We start from the raw sequence: 17,933 nt of genomic DNA, 5'->3' as shown, positions 1-17,933 counted from the left end.
TCTTAGTGTGGGATTCTTATATCACTCCTCTTCTCGTTCTGTTTTATTGGGCTGCCTGGCCACTGGATGATTTTGCAGAATTTTAATTGCTTCAGTTTTACAGACTAAGTATACCTTAAATTTACAGTAATAGGGTTGCTTTTTCAAAATTTTACTTCTGACCACTTAAAAATAACATCTATGAACCTTCTTCATTGCTTTCCAGAGGACTCTTTAGAGCATATATAGGTTGGAGAGGCAGTGTGGTACAATGGGTAAAGGTCCTAAAGTCAGACCACTGCTGATTCAAATCCTGACTCCACTACCTGGGGTGGATTACTTCATCTTTTTTTTTTTTTTCTTTTTTTTCTTTTTTTTTTGCAGTATGCGGGCCTCTCACCGCTGTGGCCTCTCCCGTTGCGGAGCACAGGCTCCGGACGCGCAGGCTCAGCAGCCGTGGCTCACGGGCCCAGCTGCTCCGCAGCATGTGGGATCTTCCCGGACCGGGGCACGAACCCGTGTCCCCTGCATCGGCAGGTGGACTCTCAACCACTGCGCCACCAGGGAAGCCCTACTTCATCTTTTTATGCTTCATTTTCTGCTGGGTTTCCTCTCAGTGGGGCTGTTGTGAGGAGCAATCAGATTGATACAAGTAAAGCACAGTCTGGTTTATAATCTTGCTTAGCCACTGAATGTTAATTATTGTTAGGTTGCCAGTTTGATTTAGTTTGAAGGAAAGGAAAATCTTTCTTAAGTAGAGACAATGTGGTATAGCAAACTAATACATACAGATTTTGGAGTTGAACAGATTTGATTTGAACCCTAGCTCTATTGCCTATTTGCTGGATACTAGCTAGGGCTACGTTTTTCTTCACAGCAATATATTCATTTCCAACCTATGACTTTAGCTCCTTTTTCCAAAGAAATTTGAGACAAACAAGCGTGATATCTTTCAAACTTCTGCTCCCATACCTGTTTGGCTTTATTTTTAGCAAGACTGAGGATACATGACAGTCTGCATCTGTGTCTCTTTTCTGTGCTCTGAGTGTACTATGCATACATCTAAGATCATATTTTGCCAACTATTGAAAGTTCTATATTGCTTATCATTCAACCCCATTAGGTAAGTTCCTTGCAAGTAGAATTTTATCTTTGTCTTTCTGTTGCTTAATGCATAGTGAAAGCCTTAATAAGTGTTTGTTGAATGAAGGAATAAAAACCAATTTGAAACAGGTGGTTATGTATTTGATTCAGCTTATTGACTGCCTGTGCAGTGCTGGGTTTTTTACACTGATCTCGAATCCTTAAAACAACCATATGAAGTGTTGCTGGCTTCACTTCCTAGATTAGGAAACTAAGGCTCAGATAATTTAAATGTGTCCAAGGACCCGAGGTAGAGAACTGTACATTTGTACAATTTGTAGTCATAGGAGAAAGGAGAAAGGATCTCCTGACAGAAGCTTTGGCCTTACAGAGAGGAACGCAGCAACTGCCAAGCAGCAGCCTGCCCAGGAGGGAGCAGGGTGAGGAATTCTGTTTCCTGACCCTTTCTTTCCACCCCATGTCCTGCCAGTGCCTCTCTGGATGAAATCAGCCAGCAGCTAGAGGGCAAGGGAGCCTGTGGGGTGCAGGCTTTAGAGGTTGGTGCCCTGGGGTGTGGAGCAGGGTGGAGATGGATCTGAAAAGAAAAATAGAGAATATCCAGCGCAGTCTTCCTCTCTCCGTCCGTTAGTATTCACTCACACTTTGGGCGTAAAGCTCCTGTTCCTAACTCCGGGGAAACGCAAGGTCCTCTAGTCACTGCAGCCAGTTCATTCGTGCTCCCACGTGGAGGCATTGCTAGCGTTCTTTGTGTAACATAACAGAAAAAAACTAGAACAAAGCTGCTGTAGTCTCTGCGTCTGTAGCTAATCTTTTGGCTCAAATTGGTAATCATCCTTTTTTCTTCTAGTACTTTTTTTTTTTTTTTGCAGTATGCAGGCCTCTCACTGTTGTGGCCTCTCCCGTTGCGGGGCACAGGCTCCGGACGCGCAGGCTCAGCGGTCATGGCTCATGGGCCCAGCCGCTCCGCGGCACGTGGGATCTTCCCGGACCGGGGCACGAACCCGTGTCCCCTGCATCGGCAGGCGGACTCTCAGCCACTGCGCCACCAGGGAAGCCCCCTTCTTCTAGTACTTATTTTACGTTCCCCTTACCCTCTGCCAGGTCAGTAGCTGCTTACCAGATGTCAGGGGTTATGCTTATATTCTCCAGCAAAAATATCCCATCTGGAATTGCAGGCGTGATTGGCATCACCATCTGGTTAAATTTGTAGTGATCCATAGTCATGCTCTAAGGGCTTTTGCCTTTGGTCTAGGTAAACAGGCATGTCAAACGGGGATATAATAGGAACCAACACCCCTGCATCCTTCAAATTTTTGATAGTGGTACTGGTTTTGTGAGCTTCTCCAGGGATGGGGTATAGTTATTGGTTTGCTTTCTTTGTGGGGAAACGGGGGAGAGTTCCAAGGGCTTCTTCACGGCCCTGTCTTCCCTAATGGCTTTTATGACAGAACAGGGAATCAATGCAGGGATTTGGCCAGTTACTACGTGTATCTATTTCCACTAAAATTCTAGGACTAGGGAAATAACCACAGGATGGGCCTGTGCTCCCATTGGACCCACCATGAGATACCAGGGTTGACTTTATCTCTCACCTGTCTGGAGTGAGATGGGTGCTCTGACTGGTGGACCACGTTTTAGGTCCCCTGGGATTAGTGTCAGTTCAGAGCTAGTGTCCGGTAACCTTTGGAAAGACTATGCATTTCTCTTTCCCCAGTGGACAGTCACCCTTGTGAATGGCTGCTGGCACCTCTTAGGTAAGGTCTGGAGAAAGCTTGGTGGGATACATCTGTGGCTGTGTGTAGGGCCACAGAAGTCTTACACTCAGTCCTCCTTGGTCTAACATCCTGTGAATGTACTCCTATATGTGCTCCTCAAACTTCTGGTAAAATTGTTGAGATTCTGCAGATTTTTTGGTGTAAAGATAGTCTCCTCTCAGTAGGCTTTGAACTTCTTTTGGGGCTCTTTTGGCATCTAATTCCCATTAGGAGGCCATGAGGGGTTAGTGGGAGTAGGTGGTGAAGAGAAGTGGCATCCCCTTGTGAAACAACTTGAAAGCGTTTTATGGGAGGTGGGTTAGGAGGCTGGGTCTTCTCAGAGGGCTGTAAATTGCTGCTTTCAGCAGACATGCTCAGCTGAATGTGGAGTTCAACATTCTTAGCCTCATTTGTATCTGCCCCAGTGCCTGCATCCATGATTTAGGATCGTTTGACTTTGCAGGGTTGCATGTTTAATTGCTTCTGCAGCCTTTATCATCAAACTGTGGCTTGATCCTTAGCCCTGTCAGATTAGCAGCTATTAGAAAAAAAAGGACTCCTTTATAACAGCCATAGATTTTCCACTCATCTGTTTGGGAATTCATAACTTTCAATTTGTTGTTTGCTTTGTGCACATTCTCAAAGACAGTCAGAAGCAGCCGCAGCCCATGTCACAGTCTTTGAAATCAACATTTTCATCATCTCCTTGGCCTTACAGCACCTTGCTCACCACCTATACTTCATCCTGTGACAGGGAATTGGGGTCATCTTGGTTTCACTGTGTGCCAGATTATCAGTTGCCCCTCCCCTCCCTCTATAGGAAGGTTATCAGGATGCATCCAACATGCATCCCATTTTTGAGGGTCTGTTTCCTGGGGTCATTCTTGGTAGCAGTTACTGCATCAGTCGTGACACACTTGAGTTATTGAAGGGACTCGAACAAAGGGACTATTTACTAAGCTGTTGTGGGCGGAGGTGACAGAAGCCGCAGCAGCAGGGCGTGGTGAAGCACCCCTTCTCACAGTGTTTGGAAGCCTTTAACTGTAGCTGTGGGAGAGGGGTCACCTGGTGGGGACTGGGGCCTTGGGTGGAGAAGCCGCCGCCTGTTAGGGAGGGAGGAAGAGAACTAAATACCTCCTTCCTACCCTTCCATCTCCTGCTGGTGCCTCGCCTTGGATGAACCCAACCAGCAGCCAGAGGGCAAGGGCAGGAGGCAGGCCGCCTCAGTGTGAGGTCCACAGAGGCCCGCCTTCTGGGCCGTGGCGGGGGGAGGAGAGTGGTGTCGGGTCTGGAAGGGCACGTGGGGACCATTCAGCACTCTTGCCAGACTGGTATTTCTGGCCCCGATTTGAGTGTGCCCCTTGAGTGCTGGGCTCTACACTTAACCGCCTGCTGTCCACGTAGGCTGAGATGTCCCCTGGGCACCTTGTGTGGACAACGTATCCTCCCCCACAGGTCTTTCTCCCTCGTCTGTTCCTGATGCCACTTAATGTTATATCTTAATGTCCGTTCCATAGGGAAGGCCTGAGGCGTGATGTTCTCCTTTAGTTCTGCTCCTCCGGACCACGCACGGTAAGGCACAGTAGGCTTTCAAGCGCGTACGTAAATATAGTACCAGCAGGCCCTGCCCCCACCCCCGGGTCCACATTCTCAAGGGACGGGTGTGGCTCGTGTAGCACCATAACCTTCACCCTCTCATCGTGTCTGCTGCAGATGGAGCAGGGTGCACTGATGTGGGTCCTGGGGCTCCTGGGCAGGGCTCACCTGCCTTTGAAGAGCTGTAGTTCCACTTGCTCTGATCGTTTGGCACAAGAGCGCCGTGCCTGGAGGACAAGGCGCTTGTCAGATGGCGCCCTGATCTAGTGGGAGCTGCTCTTGCGGGATCTCAGGGTACTCTAACTTGTAACAAGTGCCGCACCCTAAGCTTGGGAGGGGACCATGTTTTCTAACAACTAATTTAACTGCATGTAAATCCTTCCTGACTGCATTTCCAGCAGCAAATCCAACAAAGGAGGCTTTGAATCATCTCAAAGGAACCACCTTTGTAATCAGTTAAATCTCATTATACCTGAGTATTTGATGTCTGCTGATAGATACTTGAAATCATTACGTGAATAGAATTTATTTGCAACTATGACATCAGTCACAGTGACTCCCTGACATTAATCACCGAGGGAACCTGGCAGACTAACCCTGTAAAAGGTATTATTTGGTGTCAGTGGAGACTGTGGGCTGCTGTGTGTAGCAAAGGTGACATCAGTGTGACATCCTGAGCCCTTTGTCCGTGGGTGGGATGATAATATTAGCATAATTGTATTTGTTTTGTATGAAGGTCTACTGTAATTCTGTGACCAGGGGTCCAGTGCATAAGAATTATCCATAGTTGTTAAAATGCAGCCTAGCCCAGTGGATAAGAGTCAGGACCCTGGAGCCAGACAGCCTGGCTTCAAATCGTTTAACCTGTCTGTATGACAGTTGCCTCATTTGTAAAATGGGGGGTAAATAATTAGCTTACCATACAGGTTCCTAATCGGAAGCAAACGTCACCTGTTCATCTTGATGCTAGAAGCTTGAAAACCTTCCTTTGAAAAACCCTGCTCTTAAATCCATCAAACTAGAGTCCTTTCAGTTGAGAGTTAGCCCTTAGACCATATGAGCCGCGGTGTATAAACTCCCTGAGTTTCTTAGTAGAAAAGAAGGTAGATGGGACGTAAATCTTTGATTGTGACTTAGCTGTTGACAGAGACATAACAGAAACTGTTTCTCACCTGGGCTGAGGTTTATGATCAAAAGTAAATTCCTGCCAGAATAAGCATAAAATGGGTTCTGTGAGCAAGGAATGGCAAGTCACGGTATTTTTAAATCATTTTGCTAATTTTTTTTTTTTTCTGTTGGTTAAGGTTGCATGATGGAATTTGAACATTACCTCAAGAGGTTTTATGTTTTGGATTAGCTAATTGTGTTTGTCCTCTGCTGACTCTTTCTTCGGACTCACTTTTTGGTGTCCTTTTGAGGCGGTAAACTCAAAGGGATTATACCATGGACTACAAGGAAAGCTGTCCAAGTGTAAGCATTCCCAGCTCTGATGAACACAGAGAGAAAAAGAAGAGGTTTACTGTAAGTATGTCATGTAAAGCATATGGAACAAAATGGAACGTAGAGAATATTTCTGATTCTGCTGTTCTTCCTTAACCTAGAATGGCCTCCCCAGACTTTGCAGATTTTACTCATCTTTCAAATGATATATCCTCCACAGTCTTCTCTGGGTACTATAATGGAATACAATTTCCTTTTTTAGTGCAGAGTTTTGCCTGTTTACCTCTCCCTTGGAGAAGCTTGTGAAACTGTCTGATAGACCATCTCACCAAAAAATGTGCATACACGTGGTTCTGTGACACATCACATCTCAGGGGGTCAGTGGACTCCAAAAGTCATTGATCCCATGTGAAGAAACACTGTCTTGAAATTTCCACAGTATCTTTCTTAAGACATTTGTCATTTTCTGTCTCCATTTAAAAAATATTTAATTTTTTAAATGAGTATTCTATCTCATTTTTTCACCATAAAGGTAAAGTCCATTTCTAATTTTACTTTTTATCAACATGGTATCTACTGTAGGACTTTATAAAGAAGAAGCACAATGAATATTTGGCTGAGTCAGTGTATCAGTGACCGCTTTTTGGAGAATAGTCACTTTTCTAATTAGTGTAATGAAACGTATTGTATGTAGTTCCAGTAGTCTTGTTAGTATATACAGAGATCTGCTGTCCTCCTCTCCCTGAAAAAAATGTCATTTATTGTGTCTGTAACTGATCTGGCCTTCCTTGTAAGGCCCCACCCACTGAGCAGTGTGAAGAAATTCATTTAACCCAATTCTGTTCAACAGTTTGAGCTAAAATTTAAGCAGTTCTTTTAAGTAAAAATTCCCGGGCTGCCTTCATTATGCTCTCTTTCTCTTATTTGAACACACACTCCTTCTCCAACTTGGCATCATGGTTTGTGGCAGGAGAGGTGTCCCTTTTCACAGTGTTTGTTCAGTTGATGACTGACCTCATGGTAGCCTGGTGAAGGCTTGGCATTCTTGTCATCGTCTAGATCTTTGCCATTCCAGGTGTAGAGTGACGGGTCTGGCAAACACCCAGCTGTAGTTGACCTGCCAGCCCTGGGCATTTTGTTGGCATCCACTGCTGGCATCTGCAGTTGATGAACTGATTTGTGAGATGCCCTTTGTTGGCTTGGCAAGGGTCGTGGTGACTGACTGCTGACTCAGCTTCCCCTTGGCTCATGATGGCTGTAGACCCCACCGAAGCTCTTCGTGCCCTCCACCTTCTCCTGACTCAGGTGGTCTACCCTGGCCTCTGACCAGGGGGTCACCCGGCCCCTGCCAGCTGAGTCACTTGTCATGACAAGTGACTTTCAGCTCAGGTCCATGTCACTTGGGAGTTGAGGAAAGCTGAGGAGTTAAACTAAACCCTTGGGCCACCCCACTCTGCCTTCTCAACTAGGTGGGGTGCAGCCCCCCAATGGTTGTTTTCTCCCAGAGCCTCAGACAAGGAGCTGGAAACAGCCCTTCTGTCTTCTGTTCTCCCTTCCTTTTTTTTTTTTTTGCGGTACGCGGGCCTCTCACTGCTGTGGCCTCTCCCGTTGCGGAGCACAGGCTCCGGATGCGCAGGCCCAGCGGCCATGGCTCACGGGCCCAGCTGCTCCGCGGCATGTGGGATCTTCCCGGACCGGGGCACGAATCCTTGTCCCCTGCATCGGCAGGCGGACTCTCAACCACTGCGCCACCAGGGAAGCCCTCTCCCTTCCTTCATAAGCATACCTCCACACCCTGCATAGAAGCCCAGAGCAGAGAGATTGCAGTGTGTGTCTGGCCATTTGCCTCTCCTCAGATGTTGCAGCAGTATCTTCAGCATTTCTTTCACATTCGTATAAGCCAGTTTTAGAAACATCATATTGATGGTAAACAAGAGGTCGGTATATTTAGCATAAGATAGTGGAGTGTGTGAAGTTTTCCTTCCTTCCCTCTCCTTACTTTTACCTTTGGACCATTCTCTCCTTCAAGGGCATAACCTCCTGCCAAGTTTGATGGAAGTTCATACATAGCAAATACAGGTGGTGGGTTATCTCAGGTGTCCTTTTGTTTTTCATGGTAGACGTATTTCCATGTCTTCTGTGAAAAGGTTGAGGAGGCCTATAGTGTCACTCTTACCAGCTGTCCCCAGAGGTGTCCCCTGAGTTCTCCAAGGCTCTATGCAGATCCCCTTGTTCACTTCCTTCCTTCAGATGCTCAGATGTTGCCTTGTTGTTGGAGAGGGTTTTTCTGACCACCCTGTATAAAATAGCATCTTCCCACTCTGCCCCTTTCATACTCTGTCCTGCTTACCCTATGTAGTTTTTTAATAGCAGTTATCACCACCTGACATACTTCGGGTTTATTTATGTGTGCTTTCCCTGAATTTGTTCTTTGAAGCAAGAACTTCCCTCACTATTGTTTCACCAGTACCTAGAACAGAGATGGACGTTCAGTAAGCATTTGTTGAATTGAAGTTGAATGAAAAGTAGGATTAAGTTCACATGTTAGTTGCTGATCACTGCAGTACAGTCCCCGGTCCTCAGGAAACTTGGTTCTACTCAACACAGATAGACCCGACCCCACCCAGCACAGACTCTGTCCAGCTTCAGCATGTCTGTGTACTATTGGGGAACAAAAATAGACACTGCGTTAACTATTCAATAATTTTTTTATTTTTATTTTTTTTTTGCGGTACGCGGGCCTCTCACTGTTGTGGCCTCTCCCGTTGCGGAGCACAGGCTCCGGACGCGCAGGCTCAGCGGCCATGGCTCACGGGCCCAGCCACTCTGCGGCATGCGGGATCCTCCCGGACCGGGGCATGAACCTATGTCGGGATCCTCCCGGACCGGGGCATGAACCTATGTCCCCTGCATCGGCAGGCGGACTCTCAACCACTGCGCCCAGGGAAGCCCCTCAATAATGTTTTTATACTCTAGTTTTCATGTGTCTTTTAAACGACTTTACAGAGAAATGCACTGTGTTCTAGGATGTCTTGACTAAACCAAGTCTAAATTATACTTTCATTTATCCACTCAACAAATTGTCCTTGAGCTTCTGTCTTATGCCAGGGCTGTTCTAGGCACTGGGAATACAGTGGGTAGCAAGAATGATACAGCCCTTGCTCTCAAAGAATTTACATTCTGGTGGGGCAAGACAGGCAATAAGGAAATAGTTTTTTAAAAACTTAATAAGATTTATTGTACTGTTATTATTGTACTGTTTCTGTGAAATTTTGTGCAGTTTTTGCAAATGAGAGTGTTTTTTAAAATTTGAAGAGGTTTTGTTTTTGCCTGTTGGTATTTTATTAGAACTTCCTTAATAAGCCCTTGTTCATAAATCATCCTGCTAATTAATAACTTCACAGAGCTTTATCTTAAGCTCCTGTAAATAGAGTTGCAGGAGAACTGCTTCAGCCTGGAACCTAGGTTTGGGTTCTCATCTTGGCTGTACTTGAGTATCTATGGGAAGCCACCTTCTCCCACTGGGGAGTCAGAACAAACAGCGCTGTTTGTTCAAGAATCTCGTAATCATATAAACCTAAGTATCTGATCCTTTGGTAGCAGGCCTGCTTCCAGGCCTATCTGATCCTGAATGCTGTAGGAGATAAATCTGTCGTCTCCTCCTAAAAACATGGCTCAACTTCTGTCAGCACCCAGACTAGGTTCTTTTTCCTCTACTTCTGCACTCTCTCCCATGGGAGCAGTGTCATCTTATAAACGATTCTGATATCTTACACCCAGTAGCTTCCTTTAGGACAACTTGATGTCCTCTGAGTTAACATCAGAAAATCCTCTTACCCCTGTAGCTCACGTAGGGTGCCTGGATGCTCTTTTTCTCTCTACTTAAGTGATTCATCACTTGTCCAGGTAACTGATACAATGACTTTGCTTCACTTTCCAGGTGAGACCTGATCCCTTTCTCACAGGGGGATATGGCTTTACGTTCTGGGGCCCCTTGTACTAGGGCCCTGTTAATGTGACCATATCTTCAACAATACTGCAGAATTCCTACATTATAATCATATGCAGTATCAGGGAGATCTTTCTTCACAGTATTATCTAACTATGAACTGGTGAGTGTAGCTTTCCAGTCTTTTGTGGGAAAGGATAGTTTATACATATTTGTATGCCTGTCTTCTAAAGTAAACCTGGTTTACTCTGTTATCTACCAGACTATGGACAATTGTATTGTAAATATCTCTTTCCCCTAATCTTCACTGTAAAATAGTGAGATTGATAACCCAAGCCATACATCAGTGAACCTCTCCTCATATACCTGGATACTTGTTATTTTTCTCTTTAGAAATAAAAGATCTTTGGGGTTCCAAATTGTCTTCTGTACATTGGTATGTTGAATTATATTCTGAGAGTATCTGTGGGATGAATTATGAGAGTTAATTCTGTATTATAACTGTTGATTTGATACTTGTTCTAGTGCATGGAGGGTTAGAAGATTTAGATTTTAGTCTCACAAGTCTGTGAACTTGGGCAAGTTACTTAACTTCGGGGGGCCATCATTTCCTCATCTGTAATGGGGGTTGTAATATTTATTCTGCTTATTACCTCATAGGGTTGTTGGCTATGGTTATGTGAAATTATGTATATTTGAAAATATTAAACACAGGTTAAGATGGTAGTAGGATATCTGAGGATAAATTCTTAGTTTGAAAAATACTGTGTAAAAGATGCCCTGAAAGGAGGAGAACTAATAATTTAGTGTTTACTGTGTTCCAGGCATTCCTTTTGAAAATACTTTATCATTTCGTGGTAGTGGTTACTGCTGGGGAAGAAGAGAGCAGAATGGCATCCGTTGAAACTATCATGTTTTATTTTGGGGGAAGAAAATCTGAAACAAGAATGGCCAAATGTTAGAATTCAGAGTATCTAAATAATGAGTACATGGGTATTCATTGTGTTATTCTCTGAAAACTATGGAAATATTTCATAACATTTAAGAAATAAAACACTTTTCAACAAGATAAAATAAGTGTTTCAGTTGGTATACTTCTGTATCTTGGAGAATCATGTATAAATAGTAATGTCTGGGGCTTCCCTGGTGGCGCAGTGGTTGAGAGTCCACCTGCCGATGCAGGGGACATGAGTTCGTGCCCTGGTCCGGGAAGATCCCACATGCCGCGGAGCGGCTGGGCCCGTGAGCCATGGCCGCTGAGCCTGCGCGTCCGGAGCCTGTGCTCCGCAACGGGAGAGGCCACAACAGTGGGAGGCCCGCGTACCGCATTAAAAAAAAAAAAAAAAAAAGTAATGTCTAATATCAGTTTCATGAGTATGAAAACAGGTTATTTGCATATGTAAATAGCTAATGTGGTTTTTTTTGTGATCAAATTTTATTTTGTTATTTTTTATTTCCACAGGTTTATAAAGTTCTGGTTTCAGTGGGCAGGAGTGAGTGGTTTGTCTTCAGAAGATATGCGGAGTTCGATAAGCTTTACAACACTGTAAGTAACAGTCAGTCTACAAGATTTTTATTTAAAACACCTGAGAAAAGTGGAAAATGAGATTTATTTGATAATTAAATAATATATATATCAGATAAGCAGAAAAGGGTAAGAGGTTCTTCAAAACATCCTAACTTTGGAATTCTTACCAAAAAGGGTGGAGAGAGGACTGTTGAGAAGTTCCAGATAAACTATTGAAGATATGAAAACTAAATGTACAGCTTAAAGTACATTTCAATGTCATAGGAGATTGGAAATAAATCCTTTCTACCTACCTTTCTAATAAGTGTTAATCATCATGCTATTTGTGGTGAAATTGCCCAACTATAAGCTTTAGGTCTGAAAGTCTGTCATAAGCCTACCTACCTTCCATGGTTTCATTCTCTGTTAGAAATTAGTCTAAGCTTCCAGATTTTAAGTAGCTAACACAGCTGAAATGAATGTTGACTTTCAAAAGCCTGACAGTTACCTGAGATCATTAGTTATTTAAATAACTAAAACCTGTTTTATATATTCATAGTTCAGATATTATTTTTCATCCAGTGTTTACAGTTACAGTTTCTACCGTAGGAAGCTAGAGCACCATGGTCATTGTAACACATCAGGCCAGATCTTACACAGGGACCAGTGTTTGTGGAGAGCATTGCCTTTAAGGTTATGCATACGTAGGAGGCCAGAGGACACTACCTGTGTTGGTCATTAGAGACCCCAGGTTATTGAGACAGCTCTGGGTTCCCAGCTTTGCTTCAGTTAAGAAAAAAAAGCAACTGGGCCTCAAATCACAAATTTAAATTTCTTCTGCTCTAACAATAAATAGAAATCTCCTCATGTTGTTATTGTAAAAATGGTAGATTATTAGGCATCCTCCAGAAAAAACTGTTTCATATTTTAAAAGTTAACTTTTTCAGTTTTCTTATCCCTGTCTCTTGATTTTAAAAATAGTGTTAGATGGATATATGTCTATAGGTTATCATTTGTAACATATTTTAAATATGGGGGAAGGTAAGCATATCTCAGTTAAGAGGCAAATTACTTCCTAAATGGGCCAGAATGAATCAACTGTTGTCTAGCTGCACAACTTCCTGTGTTTCCTTAAGTCATGAAAGTTAGGCGTTAATATTTGAGTATCTTTAGTTATAAAGGTAAAGTAAGAAAGTGTATTTGGGGCACTCCTCCCACATGATCACTTTGATTCTCTTTCCGTCAAGCAACCCATGTTAAGCTTTTTGCAGAAAATTCTCCCTAAGGTTAGTTGAGTCTTTACCATCCATCTCCCTCATTTTTCCTGTATTTCTCTTCCTTTTTTCATCTTTTTCTTATTTTCCCATTTTCTGTGTCTTCCTCTCTTTTTATATAACTCCTTCCAATTCTGCCTTTTGTGGTGAGGAGCTAAGAAAAAAACAGGGGAATGGTATCAGTTGTGTTCTTTGAAACTACAGAAGTGAAGCTAAACCTGGACTGGATTTCTCCAAGTTTGAAAACACAAATTCTTTCCCTATGCTCCTTTTAGAATAAAGAAAAAAGTGAAATTTCCAATCTGTAAAATGTTAACTGTCAGTTTAAATGTGTATTTATGACTGTAGTTTACATTTGGAAGCTTTTTATTGAAAGCTTGTTAAACACATACAGAAGTAGAGAGACTAGTATAAATAGAGAAAATAATGTAATGTGCCATCCATCTCCAGCAATTACCATACACAGCCATTCTTGTTTCATCTCTATCCCTAGCCAGCCCACTGTAATTATGAAGCAAATTTCAGATATCATGTCTTTCCATCTGTAAATATTTCTGTATACATCTTTAAAAAGATAAAAATTCTTTAAAAAATATACATACAATATCATTATCACATCTAAAAATAATTAACAATAATGGCTTAATGTCAAATACTTAATGTCATATAAACTGGTTGATAAGTCTATGAAGTGTCTTTTTTTTTTAACAAATTGTTAAAAGTTTATTTTTTAGTTTAACTTTTTAAAAAAATTTTTGTTGAAATATAGTTGATTTTATGACCTGTCTTTTAATCACTAAGTTTTCCCCTCCACCTCTCTTTCCTTTTTTTTTTTTTTTTTTTTTTTACAATTTTTTGTTGAAAGAAGCAGGGTCATTTGTCTACACATTTTTCATTCTGAATTTTGCTGATAGCATGCTCATGGTGTAGAGTGATTAATACATTCTCCTATTTGTATTTCCTGTCAGTGGAGGTATATATATAGTGTGTGTGTGTTTGTGTATACATAGTGTACGTTTGGTTGTTGTTTCTAAAACATCTAAATTTACTAGAGGAATATAAGGATTTGTAAGACTGTGTATGTGTGGTTTTTTGACATCAAGCTTACAGTAAAAACAAGCATTTACCCATTTTTATGGCTTTACTGCCCCAAATTTAATTTCTTCAGGACGAAGTTGTTCTTTCTCGGGTATAAGCAAATCTGAGAAATAATTATTAATAGGAGGAAGGCTAGAGCAGAGAGTATTGAAAGCAGAATTCATCAGCTTTCTCAGAAAACAATTGTCAGTGTGTTCATTTAGAGAGAACACAAACATCACATCTCCTGAGGTAACAAAACGGTGAGTAACATATTCAAAACCTATACTCCAGGTTCTAGTCTAAGCACTTAACATAAATGATATTCTTTAAGCCTCACAACAAATCACTAAGGTAAGTGCGAAGATTATCCCCATTTTCCAACAAGAAAACTGAAGCACAGAGATGTTAAGTAACTTATTCCAGGTCACAAAGATACTAAGTGTTTTATTGGGACAAAATGGGATTAGTCAGACTAATGGTATTTTATTGGTATAGTTTAACATTGTACATTTAATCATGATATACTCAAAAAAATCTTACGGCGGATTTTTTTGAAAATCAGATTATATTTTGTTTTGGTACATGTATAACTGGAAGACCTATAAAATTAAGTTCATATAATGTTATGTTTTCAATTCTAGTTAAGGAAACAATTTCCTGCTATGGCCCTGAAGATTCCTGCCAAGAGAATATTTGGTGATAATTTTGATCCAGGTAAGCAATAACTTCATAGACCAGCCATAAGTGATGGTTGAAGTTTGAAAAAGTAGTTAACATATTAATTGCAGTGTATAGTAGTATAATGTTACAAAGCTAATGGATCTCATGCTCTATGAAAATAATGCCTCAGGAAGGTGCTTACTGTGTACCAGCCATTGTTTTTAAACGCTTCATATGTTTTAATTCATTCAGTCCTCACAACAACCCTTTGAGGTGGGTATTATTATCATCACTATTTTATAGGTAAGGAAACTGAGGCACAGGTTGAATGATTTGCCCAGGGTCGCATACAGCTAGTAAAAGTCAGATTTGCAAGTTAAATTCAAGCAGTCTGGCTTCAGATAAATCTGTTGATTATTAAGGATAATGGGCAGTACTTTTCTAACCATGAAACACTTAGTAAATGTGTACTCTGTACACGGCACTCTGCAGGCCTCTGAATGGGATACCAAGAAAATGTCCTATTGTTCACCCTTGGGGAGCCTAATGACACATAGGATCTCAGAAATCTGGAGGCTGTATATATGTCTGAAGCCTCAACTTCAAACTTTTTTTTTTTTTACTAGAATCTAGAAGAAATTAACCCAGTACACAAATGGCGACCTATAGAGAGAAGTCTCTATCCACCAGAAATTCTATACGTAAAGTCATCTGTTTATGCCACAGGTGGATCCTGACATGCTATCGAGTTTCCTCCCTCCCCACCATCTTACCTCCTCAACTAATTTGCTTGTAACCTTGTAACCCATCAGACCTGTGATTCCTTATGTAGGAGCTCTGAAATGGCTTATCTTGCATCCTCTCTACAACCTAACCTTATACCATTCCTTTTCCTCCCAGACCTTTTCACTGTACCTTGTGCAGTTCTGCCCACGATGAACAAATTCCTTTATCCTCTGTCTTCTTATTTCTTTCGTGTTCCTGCTTTAATTAAAACTGAGTTTCCCCCCCCCCCCCCCAGGGTGCTGGAATCCCCTGTAACCCTCTCAGCTGGAGACTCTTTATTCTTTTACACTTTCTGAACCTCAGGATTGGAGAGGGTTCTCGTTTCCCCTGTTGTTTTTCACTTCCCCTATTTTATGTAGTTTTTTTTTCTCTTGGGAGAATTTAGCACACTTTATTATTATTGCCAGTTTGTCTTATCGGGCTGTAGATTTTATGAAGGTAGATACTTTATCTTTTTTATTTAATTATGGTGCCTAGTAAATATTAGATTCTCAATAAATGTTACTTGAATACATGAATCCATTAATAAAGAGACAATTGAGTTGGCACAGCAAAGCCAATTATACATTCCATGGATTGATTCTATAGGCCAGTGGCTTTTGTATTCTTGTTCTCTTGTTTTGTTTTTAGCTGTAGAACACTTTTTTCCTAGTGAAATCTGATGCAGAAAAATGTAATGTGTAGAACAAATAAAAACGGAGCTGCTTTGTTGGTGCAGCAGTGAAGTATGTCTGTGGAGCATAGGTTGAAAAACATCGTGGAGGGCAACATGGGGGCCTTAGAGATATTTGAGCAAAGTGGCGACATGATGTGAAACCAGCAGTGTGTAACGTATAGTAGGCACAGCAGAGGGAAGACGAGATAGAGACTGGGAGGCTGGTTAAGGGAATATTCCAGTAGTCCTCAAATTAGGTGATGAGAGCTGCAACTCAGGTGGAAATGGGGCTAAAAATTGAGCCACGTGTAGGAAATCTTTTAATGAAAAATCTGTAAGAAATCTTGGTGATTGCTTAGATAAAGGAGACACATAGAGAAGAGAATCAGAGATAACTGAAGTGTCAGGCCTGGGTGAAAGAATTAATTTGAAGTGACAGAAAGACATTTAAGAGGACTCAAACTACATGTTAGTGATTAACATGAGGCTTGAACTTGGGTTAGAGTTCTGTGGAGCCCTTAGTTACACCCTACAGTCAGAATCATTTTATCCAGGGAAGAAGGCAAAGAGATAAAGACCTGCAACATTGCTACTTCATGGGTAAAGGCAAAATACCAGACAGTGCCCTGTGGTATTTATGTTTGGTAGATTAATTATTTGATACTAAAAATTGATTTTTATTGAAGAACATTTTGAAATCAATCCTGAGCATGTTGTATATGACTTGGCAACAGTGAAGTAGACTATATGTTATAGATATTTGGAAAGCCTTTCATTGGGGAGATCAAATCTAAGTCATACTCAACAAACCAAAGATTGGTAGGATGTTCATTTTATTAGGCTTTGGCTAAACAGACAGTCTCATATTTTGCTGGTGGGAATACAAAGTCGTACAAACCTTATGAAATTTGATAATATTTAGCAAAACTATATATGCATTTCCCTTTGACCAAGAAATCACATTTCTAGGGATCTATTCTAAAGATAAACTGCATCGGAAATGATGTATGTATGTATGTACAAGACTATTGTTTATTGTGATGCTGTTTTTCATAGCAAAAACTGGAAACAACTGAAATATCCTTCCAGTATTAGAATATGATACAGCTGTAAAAAGGAACAAAAAAGCTCATTGTGCATTACTGTGGAGTGATCTCCAGAATACCTGGTTAAGTGGAAAAAACAAGGTGTGGATGTGGACAGTGTATATTTTTTGTGTAGGAAAGGATGTGAAGATTCAAAAGGAAATAATGGAAGAATAAACCAAAAACTAAAAACTGATGACTTTAAGGAGGGAGAGGCCAACTGGAGACAACAGAGGTGGATGTTAGACCTCCCTGGATGAATCTTGTGCACAGCTTTGCATATTTTAAACAATTTAAAAACAAAAACAAATGCAACAATATTGAAGTCTCTAACAATTGAAAATAAACAAGGAAAAAATATAACTGTATTCTGATTGGTGGTGAAACACATGGAGAATAATTACTTTAAATGACTTTAAAACATGGAAACTCAGCTTTATATTCCTCATGGCAAAAAAAAAAAGTATACAAAGAAATTTTATCCTGCATTCAGTAGCCTTATTGATAATATAGTTATTTTGTAATTATGTTAATGTCATGAGAACCAAAATTTTAAGCAGAAGAGGAAAGAGACACAAATATAAAATCAAAGATTTTAAGTAAAAAATGCTATAATTTTAAACTTGGGAATACAGTATGAAATCATGATTTATTTTTCTCTTTCTAAAACAATACATATTTCCCAGCGCTCTCCACTGGAAATGCCTGAAAACAATAACAAATAAGTAGCAGCAAACACCCTTAGCAACCAGGTTGTAATCTCTAAATACCATTTCCCCCTTAAAGGAAACAGAGTTCCATGGAAAAGTGGCAATTCCAGGTGCTGGGCAAGAAATGTACAAGATGGTCCTAGGATATCTTGCCTGAAAGCAAAGAAGCTATACAAGAATACTGAGGTTTTATCAAAAGGACACAGGAGCCCAATTGATGGGGCTTTCACTGGCCAAAGATGGGACAGTTAGAGCATGAAAGAAATTGTCCTTTTAATTTAACCTCGTGTTTGACAGCTACCATATAGAGTTTTTCCATACATCTTTCTGAGTTCTTATGCTGCAGCTTCTAAG

General features: G+C 41.3%; 1 protein-coding gene across 19 annotated transcripts in view; it reads left to right on the top strand.

Annotated features, from left to right (window-relative positions):
* Positions 1-17,933, top strand: part of SGK3 (serum/glucocorticoid regulated kinase family member 3) — a 117,694-nt gene that overhangs the window by 61,335 nt on the left and 38,426 nt on the right. For 7 of the 19 annotated variants that reach the window (XM_082601693.1, XM_082601707.1, XM_082601705.1 and 4 more), the window contains 4 exons: positions 4,293-4,409; positions 5,738-5,954; positions 11,285-11,368; positions 14,325-14,397. In XM_082601693.1, the coding sequence (XP_082457819.1) occupies positions 5,877-5,954; positions 11,285-11,368; positions 14,325-14,397 (235 nt within the window). In that variant the 5' untranslated portion in view covers positions 4,293-4,409; positions 5,738-5,876. Of the gene's footprint in view, positions 1-4,292; positions 4,410-4,726; positions 5,040-5,737; positions 5,955-11,284; positions 11,369-14,324; positions 14,398-17,933 lie in introns of those variants that run through there. The other 12 variants (XM_082601708.1, XM_082601709.1, XM_082601710.1 and 9 more) reach the window with 5 other exon arrangements.

The sequence above is a fragment of the Mesoplodon mirus genome (assembly GCF_964341445.2).
Source record: "Mesoplodon mirus genome assembly, chromosome: 16".
NCBI lineage: Eukaryota > Metazoa > Chordata > Mammalia > Artiodactyla > Ziphiidae > Mesoplodon > Mesoplodon mirus.
Note: the sequence above shows the minus strand (reverse complement) of the source record. Positions and strands in the feature narration are given on the sequence as shown.